At 42.0% G+C, this 14,660-nt stretch overlaps 1 protein-coding gene across 2 annotated transcripts in view; it reads left to right on the top strand.

Annotated features, from left to right (window-relative positions):
* Positions 1 to 14,381, top strand: part of auh (AU RNA binding protein/enoyl-CoA hydratase) — a 30,951-nt gene extending 16,570 nt beyond the window's left edge. For both annotated transcript variants that reach the window (XM_010887497.5, XM_010887496.4), the window contains 4 exons: positions 12,112 to 12,299; positions 12,546 to 12,596; positions 13,322 to 13,369; positions 13,640 to 14,381. In XM_010887497.5, the coding sequence (XP_010885799.2) occupies positions 12,112 to 12,299; positions 12,546 to 12,596; positions 13,322 to 13,369; positions 13,640 to 13,717 (365 nt within the window). In that variant the 3' untranslated portion in view covers positions 13,718 to 14,381. The remainder of the gene's footprint in view (positions 1 to 12,111; positions 12,300 to 12,545; positions 12,597 to 13,321; positions 13,370 to 13,639) is intronic.
* The last annotated feature ends 279 nt before the right edge of the window (positions 14,382 to 14,660 follow it).

Genomic DNA, 14,660 nt, shown 5'->3' with positions numbered 1-14,660 from the left:
GGAATACCCATCCACAATCCGTTTTCAATACCCAAGATTTGACGGTACATGGCCCCGTCCATCGTCCCTTTGATGCGGTGAAGTTGTCCTGTCCCCTTAGCAGAAAAACACCCCCAGAGCATAATGTTTATACCTCCATGTTTGATGGTGGGGATGGTGTTCTTGGGGTCATAGGGAGCATTCCTCCTCTTCCAAACACGGCAAGTTGAGTTGATTCCAAAGAGCTCGATTTTGGTCTCATCTGACCACAACACTTTCACCCAGTTCTCCACTGAATCATTCAGATGTTCATTGGCAAACATCAGACGGGCCTGTACATGTGCTTTCTTGAGCAGGGGGACCTTGTGGGCACTGCAGGATTTCAATCCTTCACGACGTACTGTGTTACCAATTTTTTTTCTTTGTGACTATGGTTCCAGCTGCCTTGAGATCATTGACGAGATCCTCCCGTGTTGTTCTGGTCTGATTCCTCACCATTCATGAGGTGAGATCTTGCATGGAGCCCCAGACCGAGGGAGATTGACAGTTCTTTTGTGTTTCTTCCATTTGCGAATAATCGCACCCATTGTTGTCACCTTCTCACCAAGCTGCTTGGCGATGGTGTTTGTAGCCCATTCCAGCCTTGTCTACAATCTTGTCCCTGACATCCTTGGACAGCTCTTTGGTCTTGGCCATGGTGATTGCTTCTGTGGACAGGTGTCTTTTATACAGATAACAAACTGAGATTAGGAGCACTCCCTTTGATTGTGCTCCTAATCTCAGCTCGACTTCTGTAGTTTTCATTAGTTAGGTGCACTGTCATGGGAAGTGTGAGATTAACTGTTATTGAACTAACTGAAGCAATGTTGGAATTCAAGGATACTAGGGATGGGCAATATTCAAATACTTGTGTGTGTATTCAATTAACGCCCATTTTATTGAACTGTTCAGAGAAATCTCGCTTAGAAACAGAATATACTGTATGTAGATGTTCATTTACTATAAACTATAGTTAACAAAAGTATTTTGGCTACATAGTACAGCTGTGTTTGTGACTTTTGTTGGTGTTGGATGGATGAAGACAGTAGACTCTAATTTTATGTTGATAGAATTTAAGTCCTATTAGATCAGGGTCTAACACAAACTACAGGTATACTTTTAAGCCAACGTTGGCCAAAAATTTGCTTATTTTGATAGAATGTACACCCGTTGATACTCTAAAAATACACAATTTAAAAGATGCTCAGGGGAGTATGCCCAGACACCCCAATGTGAGGCTTAGTCCCCCCCATCCATGATTTTCTAGTGACGTCCCTGCGTTGGACAACAGCAATTTTGAATTGTGGTTTAACTGTTGAGGGGAAAAAATGAAGGCCACTGTATTTTTTTTGCAAGATGTCTTTCAAACTTGACACTATGGGAAGTAAATCTGTGGAATCCCATATGTATGTGTGAGAAACACACATACTACGAAGAGCCTCCAACAAACGCTCAGCATTTCTCAGTTCCGGTTGGTTGTACCACAGATGATAGTCACAGCCAGTAACCTTTTTCTTTTGCAGTAGGCTTTCTGCTCTTACAACGATGGGTGGATCTGTTGAATTGGTGTCCTTATGTATTTATTTTTAGCTTGGTGTTGCGAAATTGGTCTTCGATTGAAATAGCAATAAAAATTTCTTGAATTTAACTTGTTTAAACCTGCAGTTACGCTGTTAAACAATCAGGCCATTGGGCAAATTGCTCATATTCGTAACCATATTCGTTTTGTCCAAGTACACAGTGCCCCCATAGGATTTTCCTACTTACCTGGTTAGATGAACACAGGCACCATTTTTATCTCTATACCTTCAGTTTTTTGAGGTGCAGAATATATTGCAGAATAGCATTAGGTCAGCCCAATTGCTGGTTGTCAACAAGAAATAGTAGCCCGTTCTATTCATCTAAAGCAGGAATGGCACTGTTTGGTGAAAGTGAAACTGAAATTGATTTTTTTTTAGGCATTTAGGGAGCAAACACTGCATTGGTAAATGAGTGTTGGCAGTACTGAGGCTGCATTTTTACTAGCCCCCTCCCCCCAATTTCGGGAAACTCACTTTGTTGTTTGATAGGGCAGTAAAAAAAGTTTCTCTTTGACTATAACCACATGAGAAAGTAAAATGTAATATCCGTGGTAATCATTTGTGTAGATCGGTAATGATACCACAGGAATGCATTACAATTATGAGCTGAAAAGTTCATGTCCAAAATACAGTTGCCTGCAGTTGCTGCACTTTTACTGCAGTTTCAAAACTGAAGTTGTATTTTTTAGCAGCCATCTTCCAAACCTTGATGGTGTATCTTGACAGGTATGGACGCGGAACTTTTATTCAAGAGTTTCCCCAATTACAGAACATTTTAATAAAGCGGATCAACAAGATTGTGCATGTCAGTTTCCCTTTGAATGTCCCACATGATGAAAACACTTGGCTCCTCCGCAAAACCTACGCCAAGTTCAAAGAGGGGTCTGTACCCTGGTTTGTTTTCCACAACCAGGCCTGATGAGGTGAGAGGTCGATGGATCCTACCTCATGTGAGGGGTGGTCAGGAAGTGTGCGTGCGTGCGTGCGTGCGTGCGAGAGACACAGGGCATTTGGATTGACTAATGCTTAGAAGAAATACGTTAATTGTGTTCCTTTCAGATTATTATTTACCCTAATGTTGGATTTCATAGTATTCATAAAGGGGAATTGACAAATTGATCATAGCTGAGCACTCTGGGGTTATATAATGAAGGGCGTTGACTAGTTTTTTGTAGCTGGAAATCGGTTCCACATAATAAAAAAATAAATACATGCCTAGTAAGTGCCCTTGACTTCTTTGAACAGGGGTTTTCCAAAACACTGAAGTGGTGTTTCCAGACAGCTTGCCTCCCAATTGCCGCACTTTTTCTTCTTACATAATGCAATGTTTTTGACCTGCCAGGTTCTATACATGGAGTTAAAAGGGTTCTGTTTGGAACACCGATGCATTCCCAGTCCAGACAAATCTTTACCATTGTGACTCACCTGAGTTCTTAAGAATACATTGCACTCCTAACACAGAGTTTTGGCAGGGTTTATAATGAGAACCAGTTCGCAGGGAACAGAAATGTAAGCAAACAATTTTGCCATGTCTGTGATGGGGTGTTTTCGCGCCCTCATAATCCAGTGATTTTAGTTGCAACTTGCATGCCTTGACTGTGGTGCCCTAGTTTAGAATGAGTTTTTGCGACCATTATTCTCATGGTTTGGTAAATATCACTCATCCCTGAATATATTGATAAGAACAATGCCTACTCATGACTCTGCAGCATTCTGAAGGTGTAACAAATCTATGATGTTATCCTTATGTTAAGTACACACACACTAGACGGGGCTACGAAAAGAAACTTGTTATAAGAGGGCAGCGTTTAGCATAGTCTTTGTCTTAATTTATGGTTCTTTCCTTGTCAGCACAGCATAAGTGTTGCCAGACAGAGAACACAGGTGGTTTTAGAGCTAATTCATTGATTTGGGTCAAGTCTCTCCTGGGCTGTTTTTTTTTAATTATGCCTGCCTGCTGCTGCCGGTTGGTATGGTGTAGCATTCCCTCTGTCCATGGGTTCCCTCACGAACTGTGATGGGGCACTGGTTTTACAGTGCTTAGGGGTGACAGTTATTTTGCATGGTTGTGTCTGATTGGCCGTTATGTACGTGACTGGAAGACCGGCTGTCGGTTCTTAAGTGCCACTGTACCGTGGAACTGTCAGAATGTCAACAGTGGTCTCCTGTATCAGCTCTGCTTCTAAGAACATCGGATGTGCCTGCTTGATTGTCTCGAGATTTAATGGTTGCCCGGATGGTACTTAACACCGAAAACATTCTTGGAATACCTTTTATTACCGCCTGTAATTGCTAAATACGCCTTCTCTGTTCCTTCCAATATAAAGGCCATTCACTAATTCTGAGAAATCATAATTTCCTCTGGAACAAAGTTGTCCTCATCCCCATTGAATCTGTTGTGCTAAGGGTGACCAAAAAGTTGGAGCTAAAGAGTGCTGCTGGGAGGTATTTTAATAAAGTTGGACTAGTTTAAAGTTTAAAATGTTCAACTTGCCCTTTCCCAAAGTTGCAATTTAGCATTTCTAAAGCTTGTTTCCTGTTGCACTTAAGTTTTTGTCAAACCTGTGGGTAAATCCCTTTTTGTCCATTGTCATGTGGTACCTCACTTGTCCATTGTCATGTGGTACCTCACTTGTCCATTGTCATGTGGTACCTCACTTGTCCATTGTCATGTGGTACCTCACTTGAGACTGTGGCTGCTTGATATGGGACCCTAATAGTAAACTGTGGAGAAGGAATAGATTGCCATTTGTGACACAATCCATTTGTAAGTACTATACAGCAACACTCTGTTTTAACAAGTAGTGTTAATCTTTGTGCCTACACGGGCTTTGAAGTTGTATACTGTATGAGTGATTCATAATGACAATTGAACAAAAAACAAATTATGATTTTGAAGATCTAATCCACATTAGAATGTTTGACTTATATTAGAAATAGGGATCTGAAACCATAATTGAGAAATAAGTTGTCATATCATTCCTACTGCAATTGTTTTAGCTTTTTAGCATCCATCGATGGGGCATGCTATAATTTCCTACTTAAATAGATGAATACTATTTGTTGTTTTATTTGTTGCAGTTTGAAGTAAGTTATCGCTGGCATTTGGTTAGGTTCTTATGCTCTCGTTCTGAGGAACCAGCAGGAATTAAAGATATTAGCTATCTTACATTAGCAAGTAGCTTGTTAGCTATCCCAGGTAAGTATGCTGAAACATCAATCGTCCACCAACACTAGTCCAATGCTTTCCTTGGTTGAAAAGGAGCTGGCTAGTAGCAACAGAAGACTTGTAGTAACTGAGAAAATGGAAGCACATGCTAACTTTCTTCAAAGTTACTTAAGCTAATTATGAGCAGCTGGCATAAGCTGTATTTTCATCAATATGTAGACTCTGATAAATATTTTCAGTAATTATTCCTTAAGATCCTAAGTTCAAAAACTGCATTTGTTCAACAATCACTCCCCCGAAAGGACTATTCTAAGGACTGAAGTGTGTGAAAATCCAACAAATAATGTTTGCGTTTAGTGAGAAATCGCTTATCTGCGTGACACTACGTGACACTACCAGAAGACCCAGTTCCGGGTCTTTTCATAACAATCAGTGATCTGGCCCAAATCTTAAGTCATGAGCCCTCCTCGTCTGGCAAGCTACACACCTGCTGGGGATTTGCAGATGAGCTTTGATATCACCTGCTGTATCCGGTAACTCTGACATTGTGTTGTGGGTTAGGCCTTTTCTGGTTTGCACTTCAGGTTGGGAATCAAGCCATGAAGCCAAGATGAACATCTCTACTCTTATGATGACTACCATTGGTTCCTTGGTGACCACACAATCAGTCAGTTTTACTATATAAAGCCTGTTGACATCAGTGGTTGTCACAAAGTGCTTATACAGATACACAGCCTGAAACCCCAAAGATCAAGGGACAACAAAAAGAGAAGATGCAGATTGGCCAGGAAAAACTCCCTAGAAGGTTGGGGAACCTAGGAAGAAACCTACAGAGGAACCACACTCTTGAAGGGTGGCCAGTCTTCTGGCTGTGCTAGCTGAAGATTCTGAGAGTACATTTGTTTTTGGGCCACATACAGATGAGCAGCGGCTCAGTAAATGCAGATGGACAAACAATTGGAGACTGTGTGCCCCATCCGAAGGTAACCCTGGACCAGGCCAGTCAGGCAGGAAATAACTCTGTCCACTTCGCCAAGCACCAGACCAAAGGGACACCAACCAACCGAAAACCACCCTGGGAGTTTAGGTGCAAGTCCATGTAATAGATTGTGGATTAACAGTAAATCTTTAAATCTGCCATACCCTTATCAGGCAGCCTGTGGATTTTATAGGTGGACCAAGTACAGCAAGTAAAAGAGTAGTTGGAAGTGGGTACCGGTGGGTTTAGGGCTGAATAGTATTTGGTGAATGTGGCTTTTTTAACATGCTCCAGTGTCCCCAATGATCTGAGTTCCTGGCAGTTAAATGCAATCTGGGTTTTTAGAAAACAATGCTTATTTTGGGAGGGGTCTGTTATTTGTTTTCAAATGTTCCTAATCCTTTCATCAAAGGAGTTTAGGAATTCATCATTGCTGAAGTGAAGGGCAACTTTATGGAATGCTGCTTTTTCCGTTACCTTTGCAAAAAAAAAAAAAAAGTATTGTCTTGGTTATCCATTAGAAAACTATGTTGATTGAGTAGGGTGAAAACGTCCATATTTCCTTGTAAGGTCTTTTCCAGGTTTTTCTAGGTACTTCTGACTTGGTAAAGCACCATTTATGTTTCAATTTTCATGAGCTTTGATTTACAGCTCTAGCATTGCCTGTGCACCCTTTGGAGTTGGAGGAGAGAGGCTGGAAGGTGTCCGTGTCACTGCCTTGGGCCATTGGGATTTGATCGTAAGGTCAGATATTAGTGTCCCTTTCTTACCCCCCAACACCACTTCCAGCAGCATCTGGTCTCCTGTCTGGGGACTGACCAGGACCGACCCTGCTTGTCTTTAGAGGCAAGCTGACAGGATGCAGCGTGTTATGCTGCTGGCTAGCAGTATGTAGAGAAATGTCATAGAGAAGCTTTGTTTTGGTGCAGATGAGTAAACATAAAAGAAAATACCGGTTTCCCTCTGATGTGAGCACCGCTCGGAAGCATAGTTACCCATTTGCCACGGTCTGACTTTACTATCGGGCAAATTGAGAATAAAAACCTACATTGATAAATTGGATCATGACAAAATGTTCTCTACAGCAATATGAGCAGAACTGGGCCAAGTGGAAAGAGGTCAAAATGTAAACAAACCTAGGTTGAATAGAGTGCCTGGAAATAGACTAGCACAGTGGAGCTCTGTTGCCTAGTGATGAGCAGTGGTAATTCAAGCTTCAGGCACAACCTTTTGAAACTGGGTTAAACTTGTGCAGAACTTACAGCTTAAACAAGTAGATATTTGCCAGTGGCTACACATCACTACATTTCACTAGACACGTTCAAAAAGTGACAACGTACATGTTAGTGCTTCCACTGTTTTCAGTTAAAATGTTGTTTTTTTACTGTGTAACTTTTTAAGTGTTCTTAAAAACTTTGTTGAACTCAACATGGCCCGTGTAGGCAACAAAAGAGCAATTTAGTGATCAAATTTATTGGTCATTGAGTTTATTTAAACATTTCAGTTAATAAGTTTAATTGCTATATCAATGGAAGGAAGCAGGTCATGTCATTAACCAAAGGAGATACTAGAAAGTTGTATATTGATAGATTTAGTGTGTTCTCCAAGGTAACTGTTGTTCTGTGATGGAGAGGTTACATTGTACATTACATTCCTGTGGTCAACTACTTTAAGTTGACTATATGAATGCCTTATGAGCAGTTGGTGTTTCTATCCATGAATCATCTAGAAATTCCAGCTTTTTTACACAGTTCTCCATTTTAGGGGAACTAAGGTCCTCAAAGTCTCAGCTTCTAAAACAGTGAAACAAAATACATACAGATGAAACTTAAAAACCAAAAGCAAACTATATAGAAAAAGAATGAAAAGCAACACACTGCCATTTACAGAAACCGGTATTAAATTAAGGGCATTACAAATGACATGTGCATAATGTTGTCATAGTAGAAGTTGGGAAATACTTTGCTATTCACTTTTTGGACCTGAAAAGCTGCTTTGGTGGTTGTATCCTGCTGCAAAGGTTAGACGTTCATGAATGAGGGCAGGGGAGAGCCATTCCAGTGGCAGCCATGCGTGCAAAGTTATAATACTACTGTACCTCCCTCTTACTTGTTTCACAGATGTTATGTTGTAGGTTCTGAATGTTTTTTTTTTTCTCCCATATGTTTGTCTTTTGTCTCATGATTCTCTATCCAGGCGCAGTTTAACTTACAGGAACTCTCCAGTTTTTTTATGTAATTTTGGACATTGAAGATACTACATCTGTAATCACCTGCAGACCTATTTAGAAAGTTTTGGTGCATGAACTAACATCGCAATGAGACAGCTGGCACTGAAACATCTGAAGAGCTGTAGTGCCTATACACTTTATGGATCTAAATCTGAAATGATGGTAATAGAGACACACACCAAATGACTGGGGAGGGGGAGGGATGTGGGGGGTGTGCACAGGTACATAACTTATTGGGTATAGGGTGAGTGTGAGCAAACAATGCCTGCTTGCTTAAAAAAAAAGTTGGGACTGTCTAACAGGGTCTAGTTGTCCTTTGAGGACTTCGTATAGAAAAGTCAATAGAAATACTCTTATCCTGATTGTGAAGCAAACTTCTCCTGATCCCATACTGAAACAGAATATTTTCAGTTTGTACGTAGTCTCTTTTTTAGACATAAATTACCAAGTGAGTTTAGAGTACGTATGTGTGTTTTGTACACTCTTTCCCAGATCGTTTTGAATAATGTATTGTTAACATCTGAAGTCCCTCATGTTTTTGTTGTTGTGATTGTGTGTGTCAGACTGTGTGGCGAAGTTGTATAGTGTTAGCCGTGGGTAAGTAAAGGACTAGAATTACACTTCGTGGAGGAGCCTTGTTCCAGAAAGTGTCCGAGTTCCCACACCTACCACGAGCCTGTGCTGGGATAGCGCCATTTCTTACACGCTGAAGTACAGTCGATGCTTTGCTCCGGTGGTGTCGTGTATGAAATAAAGTTTAAATGTTGTTTCTTTTGGGGTAGTGTGTTTATTTGAGCTCCAACCACGTTGTATACTCTGGGTTAAAGGTTGTGAATGTAGTTCATGTAGGCTATGAGTATTCGTATGACCTTTTCATACAGAACTCTATTTAGTCTTGTTCTTTAGTGAAAGTGAGAATACGTACTGTCAAAGGAGTTGTATGTCCTTGTTTGAGTTTGAGGCTTGTTGCGTTTCTGAAATTGGGCTAGTAGCAAACCAAATCCCATACCTGACCACGACAACTTTACAAAGCGGCAGGTTACTTATAATGAGCAGTGCGCAGCATTGCCCCTAGTGGTTTTATAGAACGTATGACGCCATATCATTGCAATGTTTCTGAGGCTTTGGTAAGTAATCCTTTGTAGCTGTGGGGGTAAAGCTGCAGTCTCTGTTGCCACTGGTTTGGAGTTCAATTCCTGCCTGTGGCGTGTGTTTTGAAGACACGTTTTTGAAATAATAAAGCAGAAATACTTGGAAAGTACTTTGGTCGCTCGGTGGAACTGAACTTGCAACCTTTGTCTCCAAAGTCAGCGATGTTGGGGTAAAGCTGCCCTCTCTGTTGCCACTTGTTCTGAGTTTGATTCCTGCCTGTGGTGTGTGTTTTGAAGACGCTTAAGTGTTTCAAATAATAAAGCAGAGATACTTGGAGAGTACTTATGTCGCAATGTTTCTAAGCTTCAGCAAGCAATCCCCTATAGCTGTGGGGGTAAAGCTGCAGTCTCTGTTGCTACTGGTTTGGAGTTCAATTCCTGCTTGTGGCGTGTGTTTTGAAGATGCTTACGTTTTTGAAATAATAAAGCAGAAATACTTGGAAAGTACTTCTGTCGCTTGGTGGAACTGAACTTGCAACCTTTGTCTCCAAAGTCATGGTTGTCGCCCATCCACCATCCCCGACCACGACGCCCTTACAAACCGGCAGGCTACTTATAACGAGCAGTGCACAACACTGCCCCTAGTGGTCTTGTAAAATGTAACTAATTAATACTGCTATCACCAGGAGTAACAATACTCACAGGAACAGAGACACAACATGTTACACTGCAAGTTAACATGCTACTGTTCAAGTAATGACCAAAAACACATGTCAATCAACAACCATTAGGAAAGTGACATTGTGACAGAATGACTTCTTAGAAGTTGTTGCAAAAGGTTTCTGGGTTATTAAATCAAGGTTACACAACATTTTACCAGAATGTGATACATGATGCAATTATACCATATAATATCTCACCTCAGATCTGCCCTTTGGTTCACTCAGTGAATTTTAAAAGTATTGGGACGGCAACGCTTCCTGGGACTTCAAACAACTTGTAGGTGACACTTCAAGGACACAGATTAGCCTCAAAAACAGGGTTGCATAAATAAAAACTCCCCAAAGACCCTGCAGAGTTGAGTTATCAGAACACAAAAAAAAGACATTGCGGAACGATGAGACCATGACAAAGTAAGACATTTCACCTCATATATTAAATGTGTCGGGGTGGCTTCACTTTTCTTTATCGATGTAACAGTGGACAGATATAACAGACTACTTTCCTCTAAAATCATTGGACATTCTTATGGGGTTAAGGACATTCTGCATTTTAACACTGTAGTCATTTTGTCAATTTACATCCTGGACCAGAGAGCAAAAGAAAAACTGCTATTGTTGTCCAAGACGTTTCAGTGAACAATGCTACTTTTGTAGAACCGGGAAAAAAAATGTGCTTAGCACAACCAAAATTATTTCCTTTTAACGACTTTTTTAAGTCCTGTCATTACATTATGTTGCAGTATGTTATGTTATTTTAAGCTGCAGCACAGTGTGTTATAACAAGTTGATGAAGCAAGCCAGTCGGGCATGGGGCCATCGGTTGGAAAGAGAAGGAGCCGCACACAAAAAAGCAGCAACAGATTACTGTTGGGCATTGCTCCATCAGAGGGCTGTGATGAAACACATGCATGTCCCTTCATGGGTAAACAGTTTTCAATCCAAGTGCTTGTGTAAGAGTTAAGCAACAAGGCCATATGCTTCAAACTCACTGCTTTCATGATAAACCAAGGTTTTTTCACATTCTCCCGGAGCTCGTGCATAGTTTTTCAAGTCATTCAAACAAACATTATATACATTTTCACATAATTCACCAGAGAGTCTCATCCAGAGTCTGGCAGCCACACGGAACCATAACAACTTCATGATATGTATGGCACACAATGGGATATCAGTAACACACACTAGTGTGCTATCATTTACTTTTCTAAATGGCTTAGACACAGTTAATAGCAGCCGCCAAAATGAAAACACCTAACCAACATCACTATCACCACCAGACATTGACATTGACTGGGCATCCTTGTTGTCCAGGGACAGACGCTGTTGTTGGAGGCCTCTCCCCAGCTAGAGCTGTTCCCAGGACATGACCCCGGCTTGAGCTGTTCCCAGGACATGTCCCCAGCTAGAGCTGTTCCCAGGACATGACCCCGGCTTGAGCTGTTCCCAGGACATGACCCCGGCTTGAGCTGTTCCCAGGACATGTCCCCGGCTAGAGCTGTTCCCAGGACATGTCCCCGGCTAGAGCTGTTCCCAGGACATGTCCCCGGCTAGAGCTGTTCCCAGGACATGTCCCCGGCTAGAGCTGTTCCCAGGACATGTCCCCGGCTAGAGCTGTTCCCAGGACATGTCCCCGGCTAGAGCTGTTCCCAGGACATGTCCCCGGCTAGAGCTGTTCCCAGGACATGTCCCCGGCTTGAGCTGTTCCCAGGACATGTCCCCGGCTAGAGCTGTTCCCAGGACATGTCCCCGGCTAGAGCTGTTCCCAGGACATGACCCCGGCTTGAGCTGTTCCCAGGACATGACCCCGGCTTGAGCTGTTCCCAGGACATGTCCCCAGCTAGAGCTGTTCCCAGGACATGTCCCCAGCTAGAGCTGTTCCCAGGACATGTCCCCAGCTAGAGCTGTTCCCAGGACATGACCCCGGCTTGAGCTGTTCCCATTACATGACCCCAGCTAGAGCTGTTCCCAGGACATGACCCCGGCAAATTCGTCTACATTTCCTCAAACCAGATTCAAACCAGTGACCTTATTGGCTCAACGATAACTGCTAGGCTCTCTGCTGCCCCTTCATCCTATGTAACACTACTTCATTTTCAGGTCTTTGTCAGTTTGTCACAAAATATTCCCATGGAGGAATTTACAGAAGAGAAGCTGTTCATCAGTCATTTACACCCTGATTGGTTGATGTTTTACATCAGGAGTGCTGGTCTCTGGGGATTTTACCTGCTAACTTGCACAGAAACAATTACAGGTTGCATTTTGTTCCATGTCCACAAGCTAGTCATCTTCATTCACAAATAATCTCCTCTCTCCGTCCTTCAGGTGGTACCCAACGTCTGCCCCGGGCCATCGGGGTAGCCCTGGCTAAGGAGCTGATATTTTCAGCCCGGGCGATCGACGGAACAGAAGCAAAGAGACTGGGCCTGGTCAGTCATGCCGTGGAACAGAACAAGAGTGGAGACGCTGCCTACCTCAGAGCGCTGGAGCTGGCCCGCGAGTTCAACCCAAACGTACGTAGATCACAGGTGCACAGAAGCTGAAACGAAACCCTGGTAATAATTTTGCCACATAAAGCAATAAATATTCCTGTCAAATCCTTACAGATTACACCGCTGCAAGTACAAGTCTTGCAGCTGTCACAAACAGATTTCATTTCCAGTGATCTTCAACATTATACAACAGAACCGTCTGTTGTATAATGTTGATGTTCACCTTTCACCCTCAACAAACCGGTCTGTCTGCTTTGCTCTCTGCAGGGTCCCATTGCAATAAGGATGGCAAAGTTGGCTATAAGCCAGGGCATAGAGGTAAGACTCATACACAACAAGCTGATTCCTTGTGTAACTTGGCCAGAAATTGCCCATACATTTCCCAATATTGTAAGTATAGCAAGGTCACAATCCCCCCCAAAAGTGAACGCCCTTAATTATCATACCAGCCTTGCACTCCCAAAATCAAATTTTGCTTAGGGCCCCAAAAAGGCGAGGACCGGCCCTGGATACACCAATTGGTAATGTTAATTGTGTGGCTAAATATCAGTGGTCAAATCGAGGCCAATAAGCAAAATAAAGTTCATTTTTGCTGTCATTCTCTTAGGCAAGATTAACACTGGTAATTAAAGGTTAACGAACAGTAGCGTACCTACTAACATTCAACAAAATATGGAAAGAATGCTATTCCGCACCACAAAAAAGGATGTGCATTATTATCTGAGAATGCTCAAGGACGCTTCAAATTAAGGTTATTTTTTCAATGAGAGTACAGCACAGGAGATATTTCTGGTTCAGATAAATGCCAAGGTAACTTACAAAACTAGGTCCCATCTGAGCTGTCAAGGGGAGAAATGTTGCCTCTAATTCTGAATAAATGTAACCTTTAAAGTGTGAATTTGGTATCTAGGTAATTAAACAAATATATATGAACAGACATTCTCTGTGGTTTCAATCCTGTAAGCCTGACAGGAAACCACACAGCTGGTAAATAATTAAAATGCTAGAAATTGTAGTTTCTGTAATACATTGTTATTTTCTAGGTGGATTTAAATACGGGATTAGCCATTGAAGAAGCCTGCTATGCCCAGGTAGGTGTAGACATGTACAACATTCAATTCTACACTTTCTGTTAACTAGCCTATAATACAAAATGTGTTTCTTACTAGATCCAATAAAAATGTCAATTCGGATAGAATGAAGCCAAGATTGTTCAAGGCTAGTTAGCATCTTGAACATTTTTGCAAAGCAACTTATAGTTATTATACATCCCAAACAACCAACACATCTAACTATCAGCTGCACTAAAAATAGAACATCATCATTACTCATTGACACTTTTTTTTTTTTTGGTTTCCAAGGTGATTCCGACAAAAGACAGACTAGAGGGACTGGCTGCGTTCAAGGAGAAGAGGCCCCCTCGCTTCAAGGGGGAATGAACGTCATCCAAAATCAAGAGCAATCACAAACGTCTGCCTTCAGTTCTCCTCCTGTCACTGTTTCTGTCAGACCCTCATAAGATGACAATATAGCCAGCGCCCGCCATGCTACAACTTGGAGGGGCGTTTCCTAAATAAGAGCTGAAAGGTCACGTGAAAGTACTGTAACTTGACAACGATAAGGGAGAGAACACCTTTTCAACAGATTTTTAAACCAGAACAGCTAATCTGCATGATGACTTGATTATTTTTATTATTTTTGGCTGTTCCTTGTTGTTGCGTCCAACTGCTGTATGTTACTTTGCCAAGTGTTAATTCCTGAGATATTCAGAATCCCATGTATAACATCGGAATAATGGAGATTTTGTTACTATGATAAGATTAGTATATTAACTGTATTAACTGTAGCCACACACACACACACACACACTCACACAAAAGGTTGTCCCTGAAATTAGCCTGACAGCCGTCGGCGAATCCGATCCATTTCAGAATGACATTATCAGGCGGCCTGGGCACCCAGCAGCAAGTCACATGATGAAAGCCACGCACTTTGCAAGTTCACTGGTGTTTTCTAATGGTTTAATATTAGAGGAACGGTCTGTTCTGGTCACAGAAGGAGTCTTTGTAGAGCCATCACAATAAAGTTCTGTCCTAAACCAAACCTCCTTTAGATAGCGGTGTTATTACCTCACTGCCTACTCATTGTGAGTCATGACTGACTCCCCCACCCCCACATGGTACATAGCTAAAGCAAATGGCATTAGGTGGATTAAACGAGAATCTCTGAATCTACTGTTCTGTCAGTGTTATGAGTAGGATATGGACAATTGGAAATCGTACAAGGCTGCTGCTTGGAAGCCCTGTGGGCACTGGAATTCAAAGGAGTAGTTTATGTGTGAAAGTCTGTCTTAATGCCAATTTGGTGTATTAAGGTAGAGGT

The sequence above is a fragment of the Esox lucius genome, chromosome 23 (genome assembly GCF_011004845.1).
Source record: "Esox lucius isolate fEsoLuc1 chromosome 23, fEsoLuc1.pri, whole genome shotgun sequence".
Taxonomy (NCBI): Eukaryota; Metazoa; Chordata; class Actinopteri; order Esociformes; family Esocidae; genus Esox; species Esox lucius.
Note: the sequence above shows the minus strand (reverse complement) of the source record. Positions and strands in the feature narration are given on the sequence as shown.